Here is a 21130-nt window from a genome sequence, read left to right as displayed (position 1 = left end):
TTTTTCCCGTCGCATTTAATTCTCACCTGTATAAAACTGAAGGTGTGGTGTTTAAATTTACTCTTACATGTAGGAACCTTTTCATCATGATTCCTGGTAAGTCATTTCATCCGTCAAATTTTAGCATGGGTTAAATGGTCTACTCAGGTAGTAAGAATTGAGAACAACAACTAAGTTCAATTGTAGGTTTTTATTAATGATAAAAAATAATTACTTGAATCACAGATTATAATTTATTACATAAATAAAAACTATAATATGTGACTTGAATATCTGACAAATAAACAAAACAACAATTGGTTAATAACTTGGTAGCATCAGACAAGGTATGCTCTTATGCAATGCAGGAGTAGGATGGGGACATTCTCTTACTCTCTCACTCGGTACCCACTCACCACCATATTGCTTATGTCATATTTGTTGACAGTAAATATGTAAAAAAATTATTAAACAAATAAACATGAAGGTTATAAGAAGGAGAACGATCGCTATAGAAAATATTGTCCCCGAAATATGGATAAAATAAGTGAGGCGCTGCGATCAATACGTAGTATCAATAAAAGCGGGCTGTTGTGCGCTAATTTGAAATGATATATCAATTTGTATATTATGCAACTAACTTCATCTACTTGTACTCATAAACAGCTAACTTCGCAGATAATACTTCTTGATGACAGCGCGGCTGGTGGCTGAAAAATGAACTATAAATTCTACAAATTTTCAGGGACAGACGCGCTAATGCTTTAACACGTAGCGATCGTTCTCCTTCTTTATAACCTTCATGGTAAATATGTAAAAAAATTATTAAACAAATAAACATGAAGCATATAGGCAGGAGAACGATCGCTATAGAAAATATTGTCCCCGAAATATGGATAAAATAAGTGAGGCGCTGCGATCAATACGTAGTATCAATAAAAGCGGGCTGTTGTGCGCTAATTTCAAATGATACATTCAACTTCACAGATACTACTTCTTGATGACAGCGCGGCTGGTGGCTTAAAAATGAACTATAAATTCTACAAATTTTTAGGGACAGGTACGTTAATGCTTTAGTACATAGCGATCTTTCTCCTGTTCTATAACCTTCATGCAAATAAATCAACTTGACAGTTCGAATGTAAACAAACAATCAATATGGCGGTAACTTAGTACCGTGTGAGAGAGATTACCGAGAGTGAGAGCATTCCCCCACCCTACGCCTATCTGCACATAGAGCATACCTTGTCTGATTCTACCAAGGTTAATAACATTTCTTACATTATAACATTATAAATTAGAAACAAAGCAAACTAAAAAATAAAAATTATCTAAAAACTAAACACCCTTCTCGAATATGAATTCGTTTATGTGTAACTAAATGATTTTTCTGTATAAATGTTTCATCACACAGTTCACATGAAAAAGGTTTTTCTCCAGTATGAGTTCGTTTATGTTCTGTTAAATAATATTTGTTACAAAAATTTTTATCACAAATTTCACATGAAAAACGTCTTTCTCCAGTATGAGTTTTTTTATGTTCAGTTAAATAATGCCTTTCACTAAATTTTTTATCACAAATTTCACATGAAAAGGGCTTTTCTCCTGTATGAGTATGAATTCGATTATGTTTAATTAAATTGCATTTCAACGTAAAAGTTGTATCACATATTTCACATGAAAAAGGTTTTTCTCCAGTATGAGTTCGTTTATGTCGATTTAAATAGCTTTTCTCAGCAAATGATTTATTGCACACTTCACATGAAAAGGGTTTTTCTCCGGTATGAATTCGATTATGTTTAATTAAAACGCTTTTTTGAGCAAATGTTTTATCACAAAATTCACACGAAAAAGGTTTATCTCCAGTATGATTCCGTTTATGTGTCACTAAATTGCATTTCAGCGTAAATGTTTTATCACACACGTCACATGAAAAAGGTTTTTCGCCTGTAGACGTTTTTTCATGTTCATTCAAATTTTGCTTACTGTTAAATGTTCTGTCGCTAATTTCACACGTCAAAGATTTTTCTTCATTCTTACTCTTATGATATTCTAAAACGTTTTCGCCAAATGTTTCATTCTTAATAATTGATTCAGTATTTAATTTTAACGGGTCATTTAAAATAATTGCTCCATGTTCCATCATAGAATCAGTTTCTTCAAGTATTTCTTCTTTAATAGCTACGTGTTTCATTGTACTTGGTTCTTTTTTAATTGAGTCATATTCCATTTTATCAGTTTCTTCAAGTATTTCTTCTTTAACAGTTACATGTTCCATTGTATGATGTCCTTTATTAATTGAGCCATATTCTATTTCATCAGTTTCTTCAAGTATTTCTTCTTTAACAGCTACATGTTCCATTATACAATGTTCTGGTTCATATTCTATTTTATCACTTTTATCAATCATATCATTTTTAATAAGTTCTTGTTCTTCACTGAGAAATAAATCGGTATTTACGTTAAGAAATGAATTACTCGCCATTTGTTTTATATTGGTAGAAGATCCCTACTTAACAAAGGGACAATCGTACAAAGACTGCTCGCAAATAAATTGTTTAGATTTCTGCAATAAAATTATAATATTATAACAACCTGTTTTTTAAATTATATTACTAATAATTTACTTGTTCTCAGTTTTAAGAATTTACTTTAGATTAGTTTAGATATCTATAAAATATAATAAAATAAAAATATTTATTATTATTATGGAAGTCATGGGAGTTAGCATGAAATTACTTTAGTTGACAGTTAATATGTCAACCGCTGGACACATTTGACATTTCCCATGATGTACTTTATAGACATAGAATGTTATACAGATGTAATGTTTTGCCATAATAGGGTATTATCGTTAGTCAAAAATAAATCATGAAATTTGAAAAAAGTTAAAATTTATGTAAAAATATACTTAAATATTCTGATTTCGAGCCATAAAAGTACATTTTTCTTTTAAAATATTAAAATTAAAAATCGTAATTTTTAAACTGTATATCACGTGACCTAAAACGCGAGTAAGCCCTGCTGTGATGTCATAGCGGTATGAGCCATAGACCATCAATTAGTTCAATGTAGACAGCTGGGTATAATATATACATAGATAAGTATTTATATTTATATTATAATCAGATTTCTATGAATATATCTTTCAAACTTATGTGTTATTTCGTATAGTGATACCCATATTACGTCAACAAACTGGATGCCCGCGTTTTTGACAGTTTAAAAAAGGTTTAAAATTTAATTTAAGTTTTTGGCAAGAAAGCGCGTGTATTTTTCCGAAATAAATTTTTGGTGGCTTTTTATTAGCAAAATCAACATTTTGAAGTACTTTTTCAAAAATAGTGGAATACCCTATTATGGCTGTTAATTATATGCTATTTATATAGTGATTTAGGCTAGCTATATTTGGATATATTATTTTTGACTTATTTTGATAACTACAAATTTTTTTCTAATATCTAATAAAATACCTTTTAATAAATATTGATGTGTTTCTGAATGTAATTCCGCAAATGTTATTTTACACGAATTTCTTAAGGCAAAACAAACATTAAAAAGGAACGGGGAATTAATAAAGCAAAGGGAAATTTGGATGACTAAATTGGAAATTTCGGAAACAATACTCACATCAAGAAAATCATCCTTTTAAAATAATGAGAGTTATCGGCTATCACAATAAGAACACTATAAAATAGATATTCTATAATCGATCTATAATCTTTTTATTCAATGAAAATGATCAGCTGGATGACATGATCAAATGTTCATTTTTTAACTACCGCGGCGCTGAGATCATAAAAATATTCTAAGATAATTTTTTTTTTAATGTAATCAACTTATTTGTGACCTAGAGATCTACTAATTTAAAACAAATGGCGAGTAATTCAATTCATAACTTAAATACTGATTTATTCTTCATTGAAGGGCAAGAACTTATAAAAAATGAATATGACCCAATTAATAAAGAACATTGTGAAATGGAACATGTCGTCGTTAAAGAAGAAATACTTGAAGAAACTGAAAAAATGGAATATGGCTCAATCTCAATTAAAAAAGAACAAAGTACAATGGAACATGTAGCTGTTAAAGAAGAAATACTTGAAGAAACTGATTCTATGATGGAGCATGGAGCAGATATTTTCAACGACCCGTTACAGTTAAATACTGAATTAATTATTAAAGATGAAATATTTGACGAAAATGTAAAATATGATAAGAATGAGGAAAAATCTTTGACTTGTAAAATTAGTGATAACACAACATCTAACCGACAGCAAAATTTAAATAAACATAGACCATTTTCATGTGAAGTGTGTGATAAATCATTTTCTTATAAAGTTGTTTTAATGAAACATATGCGAACTCATACTGGAGAAAAACCATTTTCATGTGACGAGTGTGATAAAACATTTACGATGAAATGCAATTTAATTACACATAATCGAACTCACACTGGGGATAAACCGTTTTCATGTGAAATTTGTGATAAATCATTTACTCAAAAAAGTGGTTTAATTAAACATAATCGAACTCATACTGGAGAAAAACCTTTCTCATGTGAAGTGTGTGATAAATCATTTAATCAAAAATGCGCTTTAATTAAACATAATCTAACGCATACTGGAGAAAAACCGTTTTCATGTGAAGTGTGTTATAAGTCTTTTAGTCTAAAAAACCAGTTAACTCGACATAAAATAACTCATACTGGTGAAAAACTATTTTCATGTGAAATTTGTGATAAAACATTTACGCTAAAATGCAATTTAGTTACACATAAACGAAATCATACTGGCGATAAACCATTTTCATGTGGAATTTGTGATAAATCATTCACTCAAAAATGCGTGTTAATTAGACATAATCGAATTCATGCTCATATGGGAGAAAAGCCCTTTTCATGTGAAATTTGTGATAAAAAATTTAGTGACAGGCATTATTTAACTGAACATAAAAAAATTCACACTGGAGAAAGACGTTTTTCATGTGAAATTTGTGATAAAAATTTTTGTAACAAATATTATTTAACAGAACATAAACGAACTCATACTGGAGAAAAACCTTTTTCATGTGAATTGTATGATAAATGCTCATAAAATCGTTACTTAGTTACTAATTAATAATGTTATAATAATATATGAAATGTTATTAATAACCATTGTTTTTTTATTTGTCAGATATTCGAGTTATTACTTTTGGTCATTAATAAAAAACATATAATTGAACTTCGTTTTTGTTTTCAATCTAAAATACTTACCCTCGGTCAGGCAAAACCAAGTTAGTTTAACATTTGAAAATATAAATAAGACACAATTAATAATTGCTCCTTCGCGCTACAATTTAAATTACGTAAATAATATTTTTAGACATCAGATGTCAGCTCACAGGCTCATTTCAGGATAAGGAGCATGGAGGTTAGAGAGAAGGAGAACGATCGCTACGCGCTTAAGCATTAGCGCGTCTGTCCCTGAAAATTTGTAGAATTTATAGTTCATTTTTCAGCCACCAGCCGCGCTGTCGTCGGTAAGTAGTATCTGCGAAGTTAGCTGCTTATGAGTACAAGTAGATGAAGTTAGTACCATTCAAATTTATAAAGTAGTATAGATAAATTTATAAAGTAGAATAGACAATTTATAATTTATTCCTTAGTAAATAATAATAATAATTTCATTATTTGCTTTTTTTCTTTCCTTTGAATGATATTATATACACGTATATTAAACATTGATAGATCATTTGAAATAAGCGCACAACAGCCCGCTTTTAATGAGATAACTTAGCGATCCCAGCGCCTCACTTATTTTGTCCATATTTTGGGGACAATATTTTCTATATCTTTATAACCTCCATGATCATACATATCTAGATATCTTCTACTAATATAAAATAGAAGATTGATTGATTTTAACCCAATTAAAAAAGAATATTGTACAATGGAACACGTAGCTATTAAAGAAGAAATACTTGAAGAAAGTGATGAAATAGAATATGGCTCAATTAATAAAGGACATCATGCAATGGAACATGTAACTGTTAAAGAAGAAATACTTGAAGAAACTGATAAAATGGAATATGACTCTGTTAAAGAAGAAATACTTGAAGAAACTGATTCTATGATGGAACATGGAGCAATTATTTTAAATGACCCGTTAAATATTAAAGATGAAATATTTGACGGAAACGTTTTAGACAAAACATTTAACCGAAAGCAAAATTTGAATGAAACTTCTACAGGTGCAAAACCTTTTTCATGTGACGTGTGTGATAAAACATTTACGTTGAAATGCAATTTAGTGACACATAAACGAACTCATACTGGAGAGAAACCATTTTCATGTGAAATTTGTGATAAATCATTCACTCAGAAAAGCGTTTTAATTAAACATAATCGAATTCATACTGGAGAAAAACCCTTTTCATGTGAAGTGTGTGATAAATCATTTGCTGAAAAAAGCGATTTAATTCGACACAAACGATCTCATACTGGAGAAAAACCGTATTCATGTGAAATTTGTGATAAAAATTTTTATAACAAACATTATTTAACTGAACATAAACGAACTCATACTGGAGAAAAACCATTTTCATGTGAAGTGTGTGATAAATCATTTTCTTATAAAATCGTTTTAATAAAACATAAACGAATTCACACCGGAGAAAAACCGTTTTCATGTGAAGTGTGTGATAAATCATTTACTCTAAAAAACCATTTAATTACACATAAACGAACTCATACTGGTGAAAAACCATTTTCATGTGAAATTTGTGATAAATCATTTACTCAAAAATGTATTTTAATTAAGCATAATCGAATTCATACTGGAGAAAAACCTTTCTCATGTGAAATTTGCAATAAATCATTTATTGAAAGGAGCAGTTTAATTCGACATAAACGAACTCATACCGGAGAAAAACCTTTTTCTTGTGAAATTTGTGATAGATCGTTTACTCAAAAAAGTGTTTTAATTAAACATAATCAAATGCATACTGGAGAAAAGCCATTTTAAAGTTTGCTATTGATTTATAAAATATCTCGATGTATTTTTATTTGTAAGACGATGTATTATAGATAAAGTTTATGCTAGGTACTATAATTTTAAGATGTTCTATAATAATATTACATATTGTAAACTAACGATTAATAAACTATGTAATTTTGACTTGAAGGGTTTCATGGAAATTATTTTGGAGTTTACTCCTTAAGAATCGATTCACATATAAGGCATCCGAGCAGGGGCGGATTTATGCGTAGGCAAAGTAGTCATGTGCCTACGGCGGCAAAAAAAATGGGGCGGCAAAAAATTCGTTTCAATTATTAAAAATTTTGGATCGTTTAAAATGAGTGATGGTAGACAACGACTAAGCGGGTATCAATACTCTAAATTAAGAAAAGAGAAAGAAGAGAAATTGAAAAAAGATGTTGATTCATCGAGAAAAATCAACGACTTTTTCAAATCGTCAACAAAAGAGGTTGAATTATCGGATGAATTCACCATCCCCGTTCAAGGTTAACCGTCCCCGTTCAAAGTTGCACCAGGTGTATCCGATGATCGATGTCGCTGTTAGAATGTTTACTTGCACTGCAGTAGCAAATTGTACTGCGGAACGTTCATTTTCATACTTGAAACGTATCAAAACTTATTTGCGTTCCACGATGAAAGAGAACAGACAATTCTTTGGCTATAATGTGTATTGAAGTTGAAACTTTGCTACAAGTTGATCTGAACAAAATCATCGATATATTTGCTGTTGAAAAAGTCCGGCGTAAAAATGTACATTGAAATAATTTAAAAATGAATTGTTTTTTTTGTTTTGTAAACCGTATTTTTCAATTTCCAAATAAATAAAACAGATTTTTGTTGATAAAAAAAGGCGGCACTTTGATGCCTGCCTATGGGCGGCAAATTCGTAAATCCACTCCTGCATCCGAGATTAAAAAAATTTAAAGAATAAAACTAGTGATCGAATAATCTTGTTACGTTTTTGGTACGCAACCTAACGTATGCATCTTTCACTTTTTAAAAACCCGTGCGTATAAATTGTATACTTGTGTGCTGTCGACAAAGCATCTATTGTGTGAAACTGACAATAACTGGACGGACACAACACACCATACAACACTTAAGAATTCCAATCGTGCGTCGATGTTGACACATACAATTTTTTTATAGTTTTATTGGAATGTGACAGGACAGTGAATTCAAAAATAAAAAATTACACAAATTTTATTTTTAAAAAAAATACATCAATAGAAAAACATTTTTATTCATAATAATCATAACAATGTAGACATAAAATGTTAGGACAAAAATGAATCGATCGACTAATATTAAGCGATAATATGTATAGAACGCAACACAATTTGACCCACTAAACTCAGTATTGGAAGTATAATAATGGACGTTAGTATAACACATAATAACGATACAAAGGCCACTTGACAAACAAATATAAATGTTTTTAAATAAAAATCATAACGATCTTCTGTATCAACGATTTCAATCGTTTTATCGATAATGAAACGGCATACGTATAAGCCAACATCCAATACTGGCACTAAATTATATAGTAACATTGCAATTGTGATAAAAGCTGATGATGTATTCATGTACATAACTGATAGTAGGGCAGAAAATGTAAGTGCACTGAAAAAGAACATAAGTGAAATTTACAATATTTAAAAAAACCCCCGACAAATGCTTTGAGTACGGAACCCTAAATTCGTACTTTAAATATGGCTGCTAAGAACACTCTTCATGAAATTACTAATACTTAACAAACCCGGAAAAAAGTGAGGAAACAGCACCGATTTGTATGAAACTTTTTCTACCGTGTTTATAGAACCCCAAGGAACCTTTAGCCAACTTAACCTAGTCAAAGAGGGGCATAGGGATCTAGCCGTAGGCATATGTAGCCCAAATTATATACCAAATGGGTATATGCCATCTAGTAAATATTTTTGATTGCTGAATACGAATTCAGATCTCAGATTTCACTAATTCTGTCACGTATTTCAAAAATCATGCCATTTCTGACCCGAAATTCAACTTTTTGGCACAAAAACGGAAAACTAAGTATTTATCGTCCAAACTTATCTAGGAGATATTTTTGGTCGCTGATTACAAATTTGGTGTCAGATAAACGGATTCTTTCATTTTTTTGGCATAAGAACGGCAAACTAAATGTTTATAAAAAATGACACGATTTTTGGAAGGCATCATAGAATCCGTGTAATCGGACATCGGATTCGTATACTGTGGTCAAAGTCGACAAATACTTAGTTTTTATGCCAAAAAAGTGATTTTCAAGGCCAAAAATGGCACGATTTTCGGAATACGTGACAAAATTCGTTAATCAGACATTCATAATCAGTGACCAAAAATCCTAGATAATTGAACGTAAAATACCATATCGTATTTTCTGGGAGAAGTCTAAAACAGATTCGACTTCAGCCTGTTACATTAGCGCTATAACCCCCTAATTTTTGTTATTTTATCTCTCTGATTTTTTAAAAAATAACTGAATTCCGTTTTTTTTTTAAACTACTATTTTTCTCCAAATTATCGCGTTGAAAAGCCGGACGGGTTAATTTTTTTTAATATGAAAATTCCAGCCTGTTTTAACATAATATTGTATACATACCAGTTTGGATTAAGTTTACATGATTGATAACACGCAATTGGTTTTCGAATGTGAAATAATACTTTAATAAGTGGTGAATTTTTATCCAAAAAACATTGTACACATTTCGGATCCTCAAAATCAATTGGTAAATTAGGTAATGCATGAAAAGTTGGTGAATCGAGTGGACACTCAATTTCATTATATTCCGATGAACCATTGATCATTTTTTCATCACCATTTACCGATTTCCAATCACCACATGGAAGTGAATGTTCGTTTTTCAACTTAGTTCCACGTTTTCTTAATATCTCAGCAAGTGAAACTGGTAACGAATGATATTTGTCACTAAAAATTTTATTTTTAATAAATATGTAGAATTAACTAGAGAATTTTTAAACTTCTTCGATAAAACGTAAAATTTGTTTATCATTTCATGAAATTATTTATAATTTTGAAAGTTGGGAGAATAGAATAGTCAAAAGTTGTAAAAACAAAATATTATTTGGACAATTCTGGAAGAAAATATTGTTTTTTAGAAAAGTAGAACAAATTAAAGTTAATTTAAAAAAAATACTCAAAGGAGGCACAGAAGTGCCGAACGTCTTTAAATGAGTTGGTAGAACAAATGAATGTAAACGTGATATGGGTGCCGGTACACAGAGACTTTCTATTGAATTGTGAAGTCAGCGATATTTATGCCAGATATTTATGTGTTTTTACAAGTTTGGCTACTCTATGAAGGAAATATTGCGAATAATTATAAGTATAAACATGGCGGTAAATCTAACATTCTTGTTTTTAGGTAGAAGGTTCCAAAAAAACACTTACCCTATTGCCGAAGTATCCATATTGCCCTCCATCTACGCTATTACTGAATACGTTTTTTTTTTTCAAATATTTTATCCAAAAGTTGTATAGATTAATTATTATTATTTTTATTAATTGTAAATAGACGAAATTCAAATAAAAATATTGAAAGGAAAAATAAAAACATAAATACTTGACATTTAAATAAAAATAAAAAATTAAATTTTAATCACAGCTTGTTATTAAAAAATTTGTATGTTACCCCGAACAACCCAATATAATAAATATCGAATTTTTGATTTAAAATTTGAATTGTAAACAAATTCAATTTTTTCACAATCACAAATAAATCTGTTGGTTCTATCGGAAATTTCGATTGTTGATTCAACGAAACAAAAATAATTTTATTTTTTGGAATTTTTTTTATAAATAAATGTTTATCAAGAATTATATTGCACTCTTCTGTAATTCCATTTAAAATTAAATTTAACTTATCACTTCTTCCGGTGATAATTTTATACAGGGTGTCATATAAAAGGTCTGTACAAAGCTCTATCGGACATTATCCGAGAATATTTTTAAGATTTCAGTCCTGATACTCCAATAAATTTAGTCTTTCAAAATGTATAAACTTAAAAATTGATGTTTATATACAGGGTGGGTCATTTTAATCTATAATGGCTAGAATCTACATTGACTATTAAACCAACCCGAAAAACTAGGTCCAATCTGATATTAGAACATGATGCCCTCCATCAAACTTTATAATTTTTGTTATCAATGAAGTTATTTTTTGATTGGTTAACTACAAAACGGGCTATTAGCCATTATAGATTGAAATGATCCACCCTGTATATAACGTAAAATTTTATTCTCTACAACTTTTATTCTATGCGTTTTTCTTAAAAATATAAAGATGTATTTTCATGCTAACGCTTGACTCTGAGCTTGATTGTCTAATTAGGTCGCGTGGTCAGTTTAGGCCGTACTGTCATAACTAGATCTATTATGATCTCAGTATTACCTTTATTTTTTTATCAAAAGAAATCATCGGAGATATCCTGATATATAATACAATCTCATGAAAGAAATAGCTACTCCATATTAAGTACAAGCCGTGACCAAATCTACCCCTTCTCTAAAAGAAAAAAGTTGAAGGATCTAAAATAATAAATCAAAATTCAAAAGAAAAGTATATTTTCAATATCGCTTCTTCTTAATACAAAAATTTCTTCTTCTTTTTTTTTAAATATAAATTACAATTTTAAAATTACGTTAGCTAACGAGAAAACTAAAGCACTAAAAGAATAAACCACGCATTCTACGTCCCATCCCTTGTCTATCGTATAATACATTAAATTTATTCACAAATTGATTAATATCGTTGCAACCTTTAGTAATTGTACCCAAATACGTCATTAAACCCACATCGTTGCATTGCTAAAAGAAAAAAGGAAAAATTAGTAACTGTTTTAATGTGGTGTCTCTATTCTAAAATTATAGCTCTTTGCGAAATACAGTGTTATATGTCGGATTCAGCGGGTCATAATACGTCGAAATACATTCTTTGTTCGATAGGACCTGTAAATGCATACGAAACCCACTCAGCGCCTACATTAATAGTTATTCTATTATAGTATTTCTAAAACGGAAATTCAAATTTTTATACGGACGTGACATAGTACGGTATTGTCAAATTTGTTGACATACTGTATGATATTAATTACTTACATTTTATATGGTATTTCATTAAATTATACTATTCTACGACTTTTTATTAGAAAATTTAATAATAACCAGTGTAAATTCTGTGTTGTAAATTCATTTTTTTAAAGTGTAAGTTATACATTGAACTGTCAAAATTTGACAGTTCACGTACTTATACGTCATCAATAGACAGCGCCAAAAGACTGCGTTTAAATATCTCAAAATTATAATGTATTTTAAATATTATTTTACACTTAAATACAGCATGTTTAAGCAGTATTTATATTTTTTACTTATAACGGTGTAAACAATGAATTAAAAATATAAAAGAAATACATGAATATTCCCTATTAGCTCTTTGCGAAATACAGTGTTATCTTTCGGATTCAGTGGGTCAAAATACACTCCTTGTTCGGTAGGACCTGTAAATGCATACGAAACCCATTCAGCGCCTACACTAATAGTTGTAGAATTTAATAGAACTAACATGAAATTGCATGAACTACACCTAGAAGGAACTGGCATAAATAAACTCCCACAAATAGAATGTCCCTTGAAAGATATAATTAAAAAGCTATTTAAATTAAAATAGAATCCCACATTGCTACAAAGTACAAAAAAAAATATGTCTCAAATTAAATAAACTTACATTATAAAAATCTTGTCGAAAAGCTAAACTTTGTATAACAGGTAATCGATGACTAAGTGAATACGCTTCACGTAATATTTCATGATTTAATTTTAAATTACCAGATTGTACAGCATGCATATAAGCTAAAACCAGTTTAACACGTGAATGTAACATTTTTATAGCACTATGTTGTGCGGTTAAATGCTCAGCAACTAATGAGCTTTCACCAGCTTCATTTGATGACATTCGTGCTACATGATCTACACCAATACGTTCTGCTTCTTCCGTTGCGAGTGTATATGTTAATGAGACAAATAACATTGTGGCTTCACCACCGATTAAATCGATAACAGATTCGTAAAATGTAATTGGTAATTGCTAAAATGTAAAACAAATAAAATTAGTTTATTTGGCAGTTTTTCAAGCAGAATCTTTAAGATTTCAGTGAGGCGCATATCAACATTTTCTCAGGTAATCAGGCGGTACTTCAGGCACTTAAGTCGTCAAGATTCCAATCAAGAATAGTCTAAGAATAATGCTCCGAGGAACTGAATCCCCTTGCACTGAACAACATTGTCGGACTGATCTTTGTATCAGGCCACTCTGAAGTTAAAGGGAATGAAGCAGCGGACTCCTTAGCACGAGAGGGGTGATCTCAAACGCCTCTTTTACCTGAGCCGGTCATTCCCATAGCAAGATGCTCCGTAATTTACCGAATAAATGAGTGGCTATGACATGTCCTAACTGTATTTAACTGAAACAATGTCGATATCCTTCATAACATGAGGATATCTGATCATCCCACCTGTAGGGTTTGCATCGAGGACGATGTAACCTTCTTTAGAATGTTTAGGTATGAAACCTTGGATCAATCAATCATGAGAGAAATCTTGGCCTCACCCGCTTAAAATAGCATCTCTTACCCGGAGTCGTCTCGCATTCGGGCGACAGGTTATTACCCCTCTAATGTTTTATTATTATTATTCTATTTTTTCTTCAAATATACAATGATATTCCCTCAAAATTCCTTTACGATTTCTCACTTTTCCCTGATTGTTTTTGAATTTTGTACAGATTAAACCCACATTGGAGTTTAACGTCATTAGAAGATAGAATTTTTCAGGATAATTTCGAAAGTAGTTGTAAAGGATAATTTAAAATTTACTTACTCCTTCGTTACGCGATAAAGGATTCAATTTCATTAGAACAGGACATTCGTTTATTTCGCATATTTGTTTATGAATTTTAATATCTCCATCATCGGGGGCATCTCCAGTTGTGTACCATCCAAGAAAATCCATATCACTGAAGACTTGTTTAACTACATAGAAAGAAAAATAGATTTATTGCAAAATTTTGTCCCCAAACAAATTTTTTTAAATCGAAACAGTTTCAATAAGTTTAAAAATTTCGCTAACAGGCATAGAATGCGGTGTAGGTAAAAGTTATTATTTTTAATCGACGATTTCAGAGTATTTGGGTCCGAAACCTTGGATCCATCGATTCTAGGAGAGGTCCCGATGCAGGATTCTTGGTCTAGGTTGTCTTGAGAACAACCTGTCGTAGAAAGACGTCTCGTCTTCGGATGACAGGTCGGTCTCAAGGAGGGCACAGAGGATTCTTGGTCTAGGTGCTAGAGTCCCACTTACGGTACCCTTCTATTGTTTTATTATTATTATTCAATCGACGATAGGAAGCATTCCGGAATATTATTCCAGGTATCAAAAATGAATGCCTCAGGACATTTTCGCCTTTCTAGCTCTTCTAAGTCACTACTAGTCTACAAAGATTTAACTTTTTTGTATTCTTACATTGTTCCTCCTTAATATTGTAATAATCTCGGTCAATAATAACATCTCCGGCGATTACACTGAACAGCAATTCAAATGAATTCATAACTTCAATATTTCTACCTTTTTGTTTTCCAATAAGCGCTCCAATAACTATTTTTAAAAAAATATACAAAATTAGACAAACAGATTTAAAATTAAATGAAATTTTTTTAAGATTACCTCGTTGAATAGATCCTTCTTGAGCCCGAAGTCGTGTCCAATGTTCCGATATATTCATAACAACTAAAGGATGTAAGGATATAGTAACAGATCCAACTAAACTCGAAGATGCCATCACACTTTTCGCTGTAATTTCAGCCGTATTAGCTACTGTTGTGGATGTAGAAATATCTACATCCATTGTAGATTCTTCAGCTACACTCATTTTTTGTGAGGTTATAAAAATACCAGAAGAGTAAATTTATAGAATTTAAAAAAAATTGCAATTTTTCTGGATCACAATTATCATACAAGATCTAAACAATTCACTATGAAGTTTTATATAAAAACTTTTATTCCCTATTTATAAATTTCTTTCAAATTTTGACACTTGTATGAAGCTTTGACGAAAATAACCGAATAATAAACAAAGCCCCTGTAGTTTTTTTTTAAACATTATTTTCAAAAAATTTTTAAATTTATTTTTTTTTAATATAATAAAATAGATTCAAAATCCCGTTTTTTAAAAATCATGTTTAACGCTAAAAAATAATGAGTGAATTCATAACGATCCAAGGTATGACCAAAAATTTCAAATTAAGAGCGAGGGTAATTTAAAAAAGTTTTTTTTTATCGTTTTTAGTTGGACAATGTGGAAATCAAATTGGAAATGCATTATGGCCATTAATTTTGGATGAATATGGTATTAGTCAAGTTCCTGATGGTATTCATCGTGATAAATATAATGATAAATCGGATTTTACAATCAACGATGGGTTTCATAGCTTTTTTCATGTACCCGAAAACGCTAAAGTTCGTGGATTTAAGACATTTAGTGACTTGAAACAAGCAAAAGTGAAAGCACGAGTATGTATCGAGACTTTTCATACGATTTTAAAAACAAAAAGCTCGACTACAATTCTTTGTTACATTAATTTTAGCGCTGCCAAAAGCTTTGATAATATCTTATAATGTACTATATATCTTGTTTTAAAAATCACCGTGAGGATTTATTTGATACCATATTGCAGTTTTTCGGGCAAACTATATTCGTCGCAAAAAAAATTTGTAAATAATTTCTTGTTGGAAATTAAATTTTCTACAACTTTGGTTCTGTAACTTTTAATAGTACAACCAAACTTTTTTTCTAGTCATTTTACAAAGTTTGATCTATTTTCCTTAAACACTTTGTTATTTTTGGTTTTACGACTAAAAGTTACTTAACCAAAGTTGTAGATAATTTAATTTTCAACAAGAAATTTAGTGACAAGTTTTCTGTGCGACGAATAGTTTGCCCGATATAGCGTAAAAATCATTCACACTTCTCTTTCCAAGATGAAGGTAGAGGAACAAGGATTGCGACCCTATGGTTGCGACCCCTCTTGACAACTAAAAAATAAAATTGCATCTCCTGAATTTTGCAACCCAAAATGTAACTTTTCTATGGACTAAGAAATATCGAATGCGTTCATCCGTTCTAATATTCCCCCATACCCGTACTCCTTGGTAGTACGAAACCACCATGACATAAATATATTTTCGAATATTTTTGTGAACTAAAACAGGCAATTTTAATTGACATGGAAGAAGGGATCGTAAATAAATATCGAACAGGACCTATGCGTGGAATATTTAGTAATCAAAATATCATAACAAATTATCCTGGATCTGGAAATAATTGGGCTGAAGGTTTCTACGAACATGGACAAAAATACGAAAACGATATTTTAACGGCGGTACAAAGTTCACTGGAGAAATGTGATAGCTTACACGGATTTTTATTGCTATTTTCTTTAGGAGGCGGTACTGGGTCTGGTTTAGGCACGGCAACGCTTAAATTACTTGCGGATAATTATCCATTAATTGATAGGTAAAAATCTTTCAAATTTTATAGGCAACGCAAACAGAAAGCAATCTGCTCGTAGCGGGTAAATCTCTTTTTGTTTGAGAAAACTGTACTTATACTCTTTTGTTTTAACGAAGGTTTGTATGCGCCGTATACCCATCTGGTACTGAAGACGTGATAATAGCCCCGTATAATGTAGCATTATCCACAAGTAAATTGATACAATATGCATCGTGTGTATTTCCTGTTGAAAATCGACAATTAATCGATATTCTTAATTTATTACAAAATTATCGATCGAAAGAAACATTACGATATATGGCGAATTGTAAACCGTTTCAAGATATGAATAGTATTATCGTCAATATGTTACTACATTTAACCAGGTAAGGCTGAATTTTGTTTAAATCTTTGTCTGAAGATCCAAAAATCGTTGAGACTATTTTTATTCTCCTTTTTCATTTATATAGTGGATCACGGTTTCCAGGAGCGTTAAACTTGGATATGAGTGATCTTGTTACGAATATGGTGCCATATCCTAGACTACATTATCTAAGTACCAGCTATTTTCCACATACTTTAGCCGCAATGAAATCATCAGCTTCATCTAAGTAAGTGAACTTAAGTTACAAATAACTTTGCTTTAAACATTTTTGATTGAATCTAAGAATCTTGGGTCCGAAACCTTGGATCCATTAATCCTGGAAGAATTCACGCTAGAGAGGCTTAGGAGTTTCTGCGTGGCCTCGGTAATTTCTATAGTTCCATCTGTTTAAAATAGCATCTCTTACCCGGACACGTCTCGCCCTCGAGAAGGCTAGTTGTTCTCAACGAGGGCACAGAGGAACCCTTGGTTTAAGTGATAAAGATGCCGTTCCCCTCTAATGTTTTATTATTACTCATGTTTATTCACCCGCCAAACGAGTAACAATATCCAACAATATTTTTTTTTAAGTTTCTCAAACCAAGGCAACTTGATTTCGCATTTGATTAACATCTGATTTTAGAAAACTAAAACGATGTTAGAAGATTTAGTTTCTTGAAATATTCTTAGATGATTTTTGATTATGATGTCGTTTGAAAATCCTAACTTTAACTCTTTTATTTTAGTCGACAATTTTTAGAAAATATGTACAACGGTATCACATCACATCGAAATCAACTTGTCAAATTAACGCCACTAGGTAAGCCACAAAATACAAATAAAAAAAATGTACAAAATCAAATATAAATTTTATTATTATTATATTATTTTTTTTCAAACAGATAAACAATTAAAATTAATCGGCGCAACAATACAAGGACGTGGTGCAATTACAATCACTGATTTGCGTTATGTTGTTCGAAAATTACAACTAAAAGGACAATTTACACCATGGAGTAAAACAGCAATTAAATTAGGTTTATGTTCAATACCACCAACGGGTCATGATTATTCTCTGTTTGGTATTTTTAATACAACCGCTATGCAAACATTGTATGAGAATGTTTTGACACAATTTACGAAACTTTATAAACGAAAAGTAATTATTTTCTTTATTTTAATATAGAATTCGTAAATCTTTACATTTTACTCTCGAAAATATGTTGCAAAAACGGTTAATTCCTTTTCAGTAGCACAGAGATTGTACTCCTTGTATTCTACCCTTGGAAATCTTGATGAGAGGGTAGTGGATTTAAGATAAATTGAAACGTACTCTAAGAAACGTGATTTACTTTTTTGATGTGTTACTTTACTGAAAATTACTAAATTTAAATTCTTATTATTTTAGGCGCATGTACATCATTACTGTAAAATCGATGGTTTTGAACATGAACAATTTAAACACTGTCCTGAAATTATTGAATCATGTATTGAGGATTATAAAAGTATTGCAACAATGACTCCAAGAAACTCCATATTGTCTACATCACGCTACGAAATATTATAATAAGAGATTTAAAAAAAAATAGAAACTCAACATATTTATCATAAAATTATAATATAAAAAAAAAAGCCAGCCATCTCTTCATTGATGATCCGTTTACCATAAATTGAACGCACATTTTCATTTTATAGTACTTAGAAAATAATATAGATTTGGTTAATGCTCTCCGTGTGAAATAAAATATATTTTTTTTTTACAAAAACTAATGGGCACTATTTATTTGTGGCAATCCAAATTCATCTACTAGAACACCATCCTGGAAAGAAAAAAATAATTTTTTTTTTATTAGTTAAATTTTGATTTGAATTATTTACAGCTGGCCTACTGGGGCATTTTTTATTGTTATATAATAAACATGGCCGATACAGCTTTAGCGGTAAGTAAATTGCGCAAAGAGTGATTTCTGTGCTCTCTACTCAAGTTAAATTTAATCCATGGTTTATCCATGGTTAATCCATTCTTAAATTAAAATGATACGAAAATAAAACCTCTTTAATAAAAAAACTTTTCATCCTGTTTGAAAATAGCAAAAGCGTATTATAAAATGTAATACATATTTTAAATATTATAGTATTCATTAAAACAAATTTCAATCCAATTATTATATCTCGAAATTAAATATTTAATTTAAATGTCCTGGAACTACAAAAATTTGGAGCACAGCGTTGTCAAGCTAACTGTAGGTCCATCTATGTTTTTTTTTTATTTAAACTATATCTAATTATAATTTATAAATTAATTGCTTATATTTTAATCGATAAAATATTTGCTTGATTTAACTGTTTATATTTAAATCAGCACGCTTATAAACTGTCACAATGTGGAAAAAATTAACACGCCGTGCAAAAAATTAACATTGCGCAGAATTAATTCTGGGCAGATATTTCCAGCGATGGAAACAATTAGGTGGACGGGTGGGAGGATTGTATAAGCCTAAAAGAGTTCCACTTTTTTCTTTTGAGGGTACATGAGTATAAAAAAATTAATAAAAATTGCATTACCTTATTTCGAAGGCCACTTGGTACACCTACATCTTTAGATGGATCCTTATCGGGAGCTTCTGGTGCTTTAACAACATCATCTAAGTAACTTGTATCATCGTCTAGTGCAATTTCATCACCTAATGCATCCAATTCGGCAGCTAATTCATCTTCATCGACATCGGGTACACCATATGTACGACCTAGTGCTTCTTGTACTTCATCGGCTTGTTCTAGTAAATCGGCTAAATCATCTTGTGCATCCTAGAATAAATATTATAATTTACTTTGCGTAAATCTACTTGTTATTATACAAAAAAACCGGGTGTGATTCTTTAGCGGCGAGTTAGACCGACTGTTGCGATCGCGACGATTTCGCCACTCATCAAAATAATTTTATTAGACAAATATAAATCAACGTTTGCTATAATGTCAATGTTACTAAGGTTATAATTTCACGTGGTTTATAATATTTACAAAAGATAATTCTAATTATTCTTCTCACAAGCAGTATGTTATGAATATTCTTTATAACTCGAAAATCTGAAACTACATTTAATCGATTTAAGAAAAATTCGAAATAATGGTTATAAAACTACTAGCTGATCAGTCAGTCAGTCAATGTTTCGGTGTTTCAAATCTGCTAGGCGTCCCGCGACGGCTAACAATTTTTTTTAAAAGTCCTCAAAAACATAAAAACTTGTTTTACTGTTCGATGGTTACCAAGATTTTTTATTTATTTATTTGATTTCGATCTTCCCCTGTTTGAGGCCACTCTGAAATTGTTAAGGGAGTTAACTAAATAAAAAAAATTTCTTACTTCAATGTCATCGAGATTGATTTTTTTAAATTCTTGTTTCATAGCTTTAGCACCATGTTTCATTGCAGCCACCGTATTTTGTGTATCCTTTAATGCTTGAGTTGCATAATTTGCTTGTTCCATGTTAAATGATTGATTTCTTAAACCTTCCACTTGTTGTTCATAACTGAAAATAGGCCAAAACGAATTCGATTTTATTTAAACTGTGTTTATTAAAATTTTGCTTAAATGCTGTTTGGAGTTTAATTTGTTATAATGTGGAGTCCTAAATACTTACGCTTTCTTTTGCTTTAAAACACGCATTGCTTTTGCCTTGACTGAATTTTTAGCTGGGCCCTCACGCATTTTTGCCATTTGATCTTTATATTTTCGTAGCTCAGCTTCTAATCTTTGAACTTTCTTTTCAATTTCATCTGCACGAGAATCCACCTTGAAAAAATTCACTTTTATTCAGAAAAAAATCCATAACTTCTTCCATAATGTATGACTCATCGTCATGTTTATACTTATTAGAGAAACAAAAATTTATTTTTGATTTCTTACCCCAGAAATAACATCAGTTAAATTTGGTGGTGGAGCTTTATCTTTTCCTCTTCCAAACAATCGATTCATTTTTCTAAGATTCTAGAATTTAAAATTTATATCGAATAGGCAGACGATGACAGTTCTTCTGTCAAATTCTCGAAATGGACTTTTTTATCACGATTACGAATATCTGTGAAGAATTAAAACTATTTGGAATAAACTATAAATTGTAAATACGAAAATTACGATTTTACCAAAGGATTTTACTTTATCAATTTTCCATATTGTGATA

General features: G+C 30.6%; 6 protein-coding genes across 6 annotated transcripts; 2 read left to right on the top strand and 4 right to left on the bottom strand.

The window, feature by feature from the left end:
* Positions 1-251: 251 nt before the first annotated feature.
* On the bottom strand, positions 252-2464 carry LOC123294761 (zinc finger protein 568-like). Its single transcript, XM_044875903.1, has 2 exons — positions 1578-2464; positions 252-273 (listed from the first exon to the last, which is right to left on the bottom strand). The coding sequence occupies exons 1-2, from the start codon at positions 2462-2464 to the stop codon at positions 252-254; spliced, it is 909 nt and encodes a 302-aa protein (XP_044731838.1).
* A 1390-nt stretch (positions 2465-3854) lies between these two features.
* LOC123294751 (zinc finger protein 436-like) lies at positions 3855-7491 on the top strand. Its single transcript, XM_044875892.1, has 5 exons — positions 3855-4112; positions 4380-4529; positions 5247-5256; positions 5902-6819; positions 7232-7491. The coding sequence occupies exons 1-5, from the start codon at positions 3855-3857 to the stop codon at positions 7489-7491; spliced, it is 1596 nt and encodes a 531-aa protein (XP_044731827.1).
* Positions 7492-8283: 792 nt separating this feature from the next.
* On the bottom strand, positions 8284-10505 carry LOC123291022. Its single transcript, XM_044871445.1, has 3 exons — positions 10432-10505; positions 9622-9948; positions 8284-8624 (listed from the first exon to the last, which is right to left on the bottom strand). Exons 1-3 carry the CDS (start codon positions 10461-10463, stop codon positions 8309-8311), a joined length of 675 nt encoding a protein of 224 aa, XP_044727380.1. The 5' UTR covers positions 10464-10505; the 3' UTR covers positions 8284-8308.
* Positions 10506-11626: 1121 nt separating this feature from the next.
* Positions 11627-15159, bottom strand: LOC123291009 (COP9 signalosome complex subunit 6). Its single transcript, XM_044871427.1, has 5 exons — positions 14761-15159; positions 14560-14691; positions 13918-14069; positions 12767-13126; positions 11627-11850 (listed from the first exon to the last, which is right to left on the bottom strand). The coding sequence occupies exons 1-5, from the start codon at positions 14963-14965 to the stop codon at positions 11710-11712; spliced, it is 990 nt and encodes a 329-aa protein (XP_044727362.1). The 5' UTR covers positions 14966-15159; the 3' UTR covers positions 11627-11709.
* An 87-nt stretch (positions 15160-15246) lies between these two features.
* LOC123290984 (tubulin epsilon chain-like) lies at positions 15247-18636 on the top strand. Its single transcript, XM_044871397.1, has 8 exons — positions 15247-15316; positions 15383-15606; positions 16305-16609; positions 16723-16971; positions 17056-17196; positions 17696-17769; positions 17852-18108; positions 18358-18636. The coding sequence occupies exons 1-8, from the start codon at positions 15292-15294 to the stop codon at positions 18514-18516; spliced, it is 1434 nt and encodes a 477-aa protein (XP_044727332.1). The 5' UTR covers positions 15247-15291; the 3' UTR covers positions 18517-18636.
* LOC123291021 (charged multivesicular body protein 5) lies at positions 18588-21028 on the bottom strand. The gene is made up of 5 exons (XM_044871444.1): positions 20857-21028; positions 20591-20742; positions 20314-20479; positions 19515-19757; positions 18588-18769 (listed from the first exon to the last, which is right to left on the bottom strand). Exons 1-5 carry the CDS (start codon positions 20923-20925, stop codon positions 18716-18718), a joined length of 684 nt encoding a protein of 227 aa, XP_044727379.1. The 5' UTR covers positions 20926-21028; the 3' UTR covers positions 18588-18715.
* Between the last annotated feature and the right edge of the window lie 102 nt (positions 21029-21130).

The sequence above is a fragment of the Chrysoperla carnea genome, chromosome 1, assembly GCF_905475395.1.
Source record: "Chrysoperla carnea chromosome 1, inChrCarn1.1, whole genome shotgun sequence".
Lineage (NCBI taxonomy): Eukaryota > Metazoa > Arthropoda > Insecta > Neuroptera > Chrysopidae > Chrysoperla > Chrysoperla carnea.
Note: the sequence above shows the minus strand (reverse complement) of the source record. Positions and strands in the feature narration are given on the sequence as shown.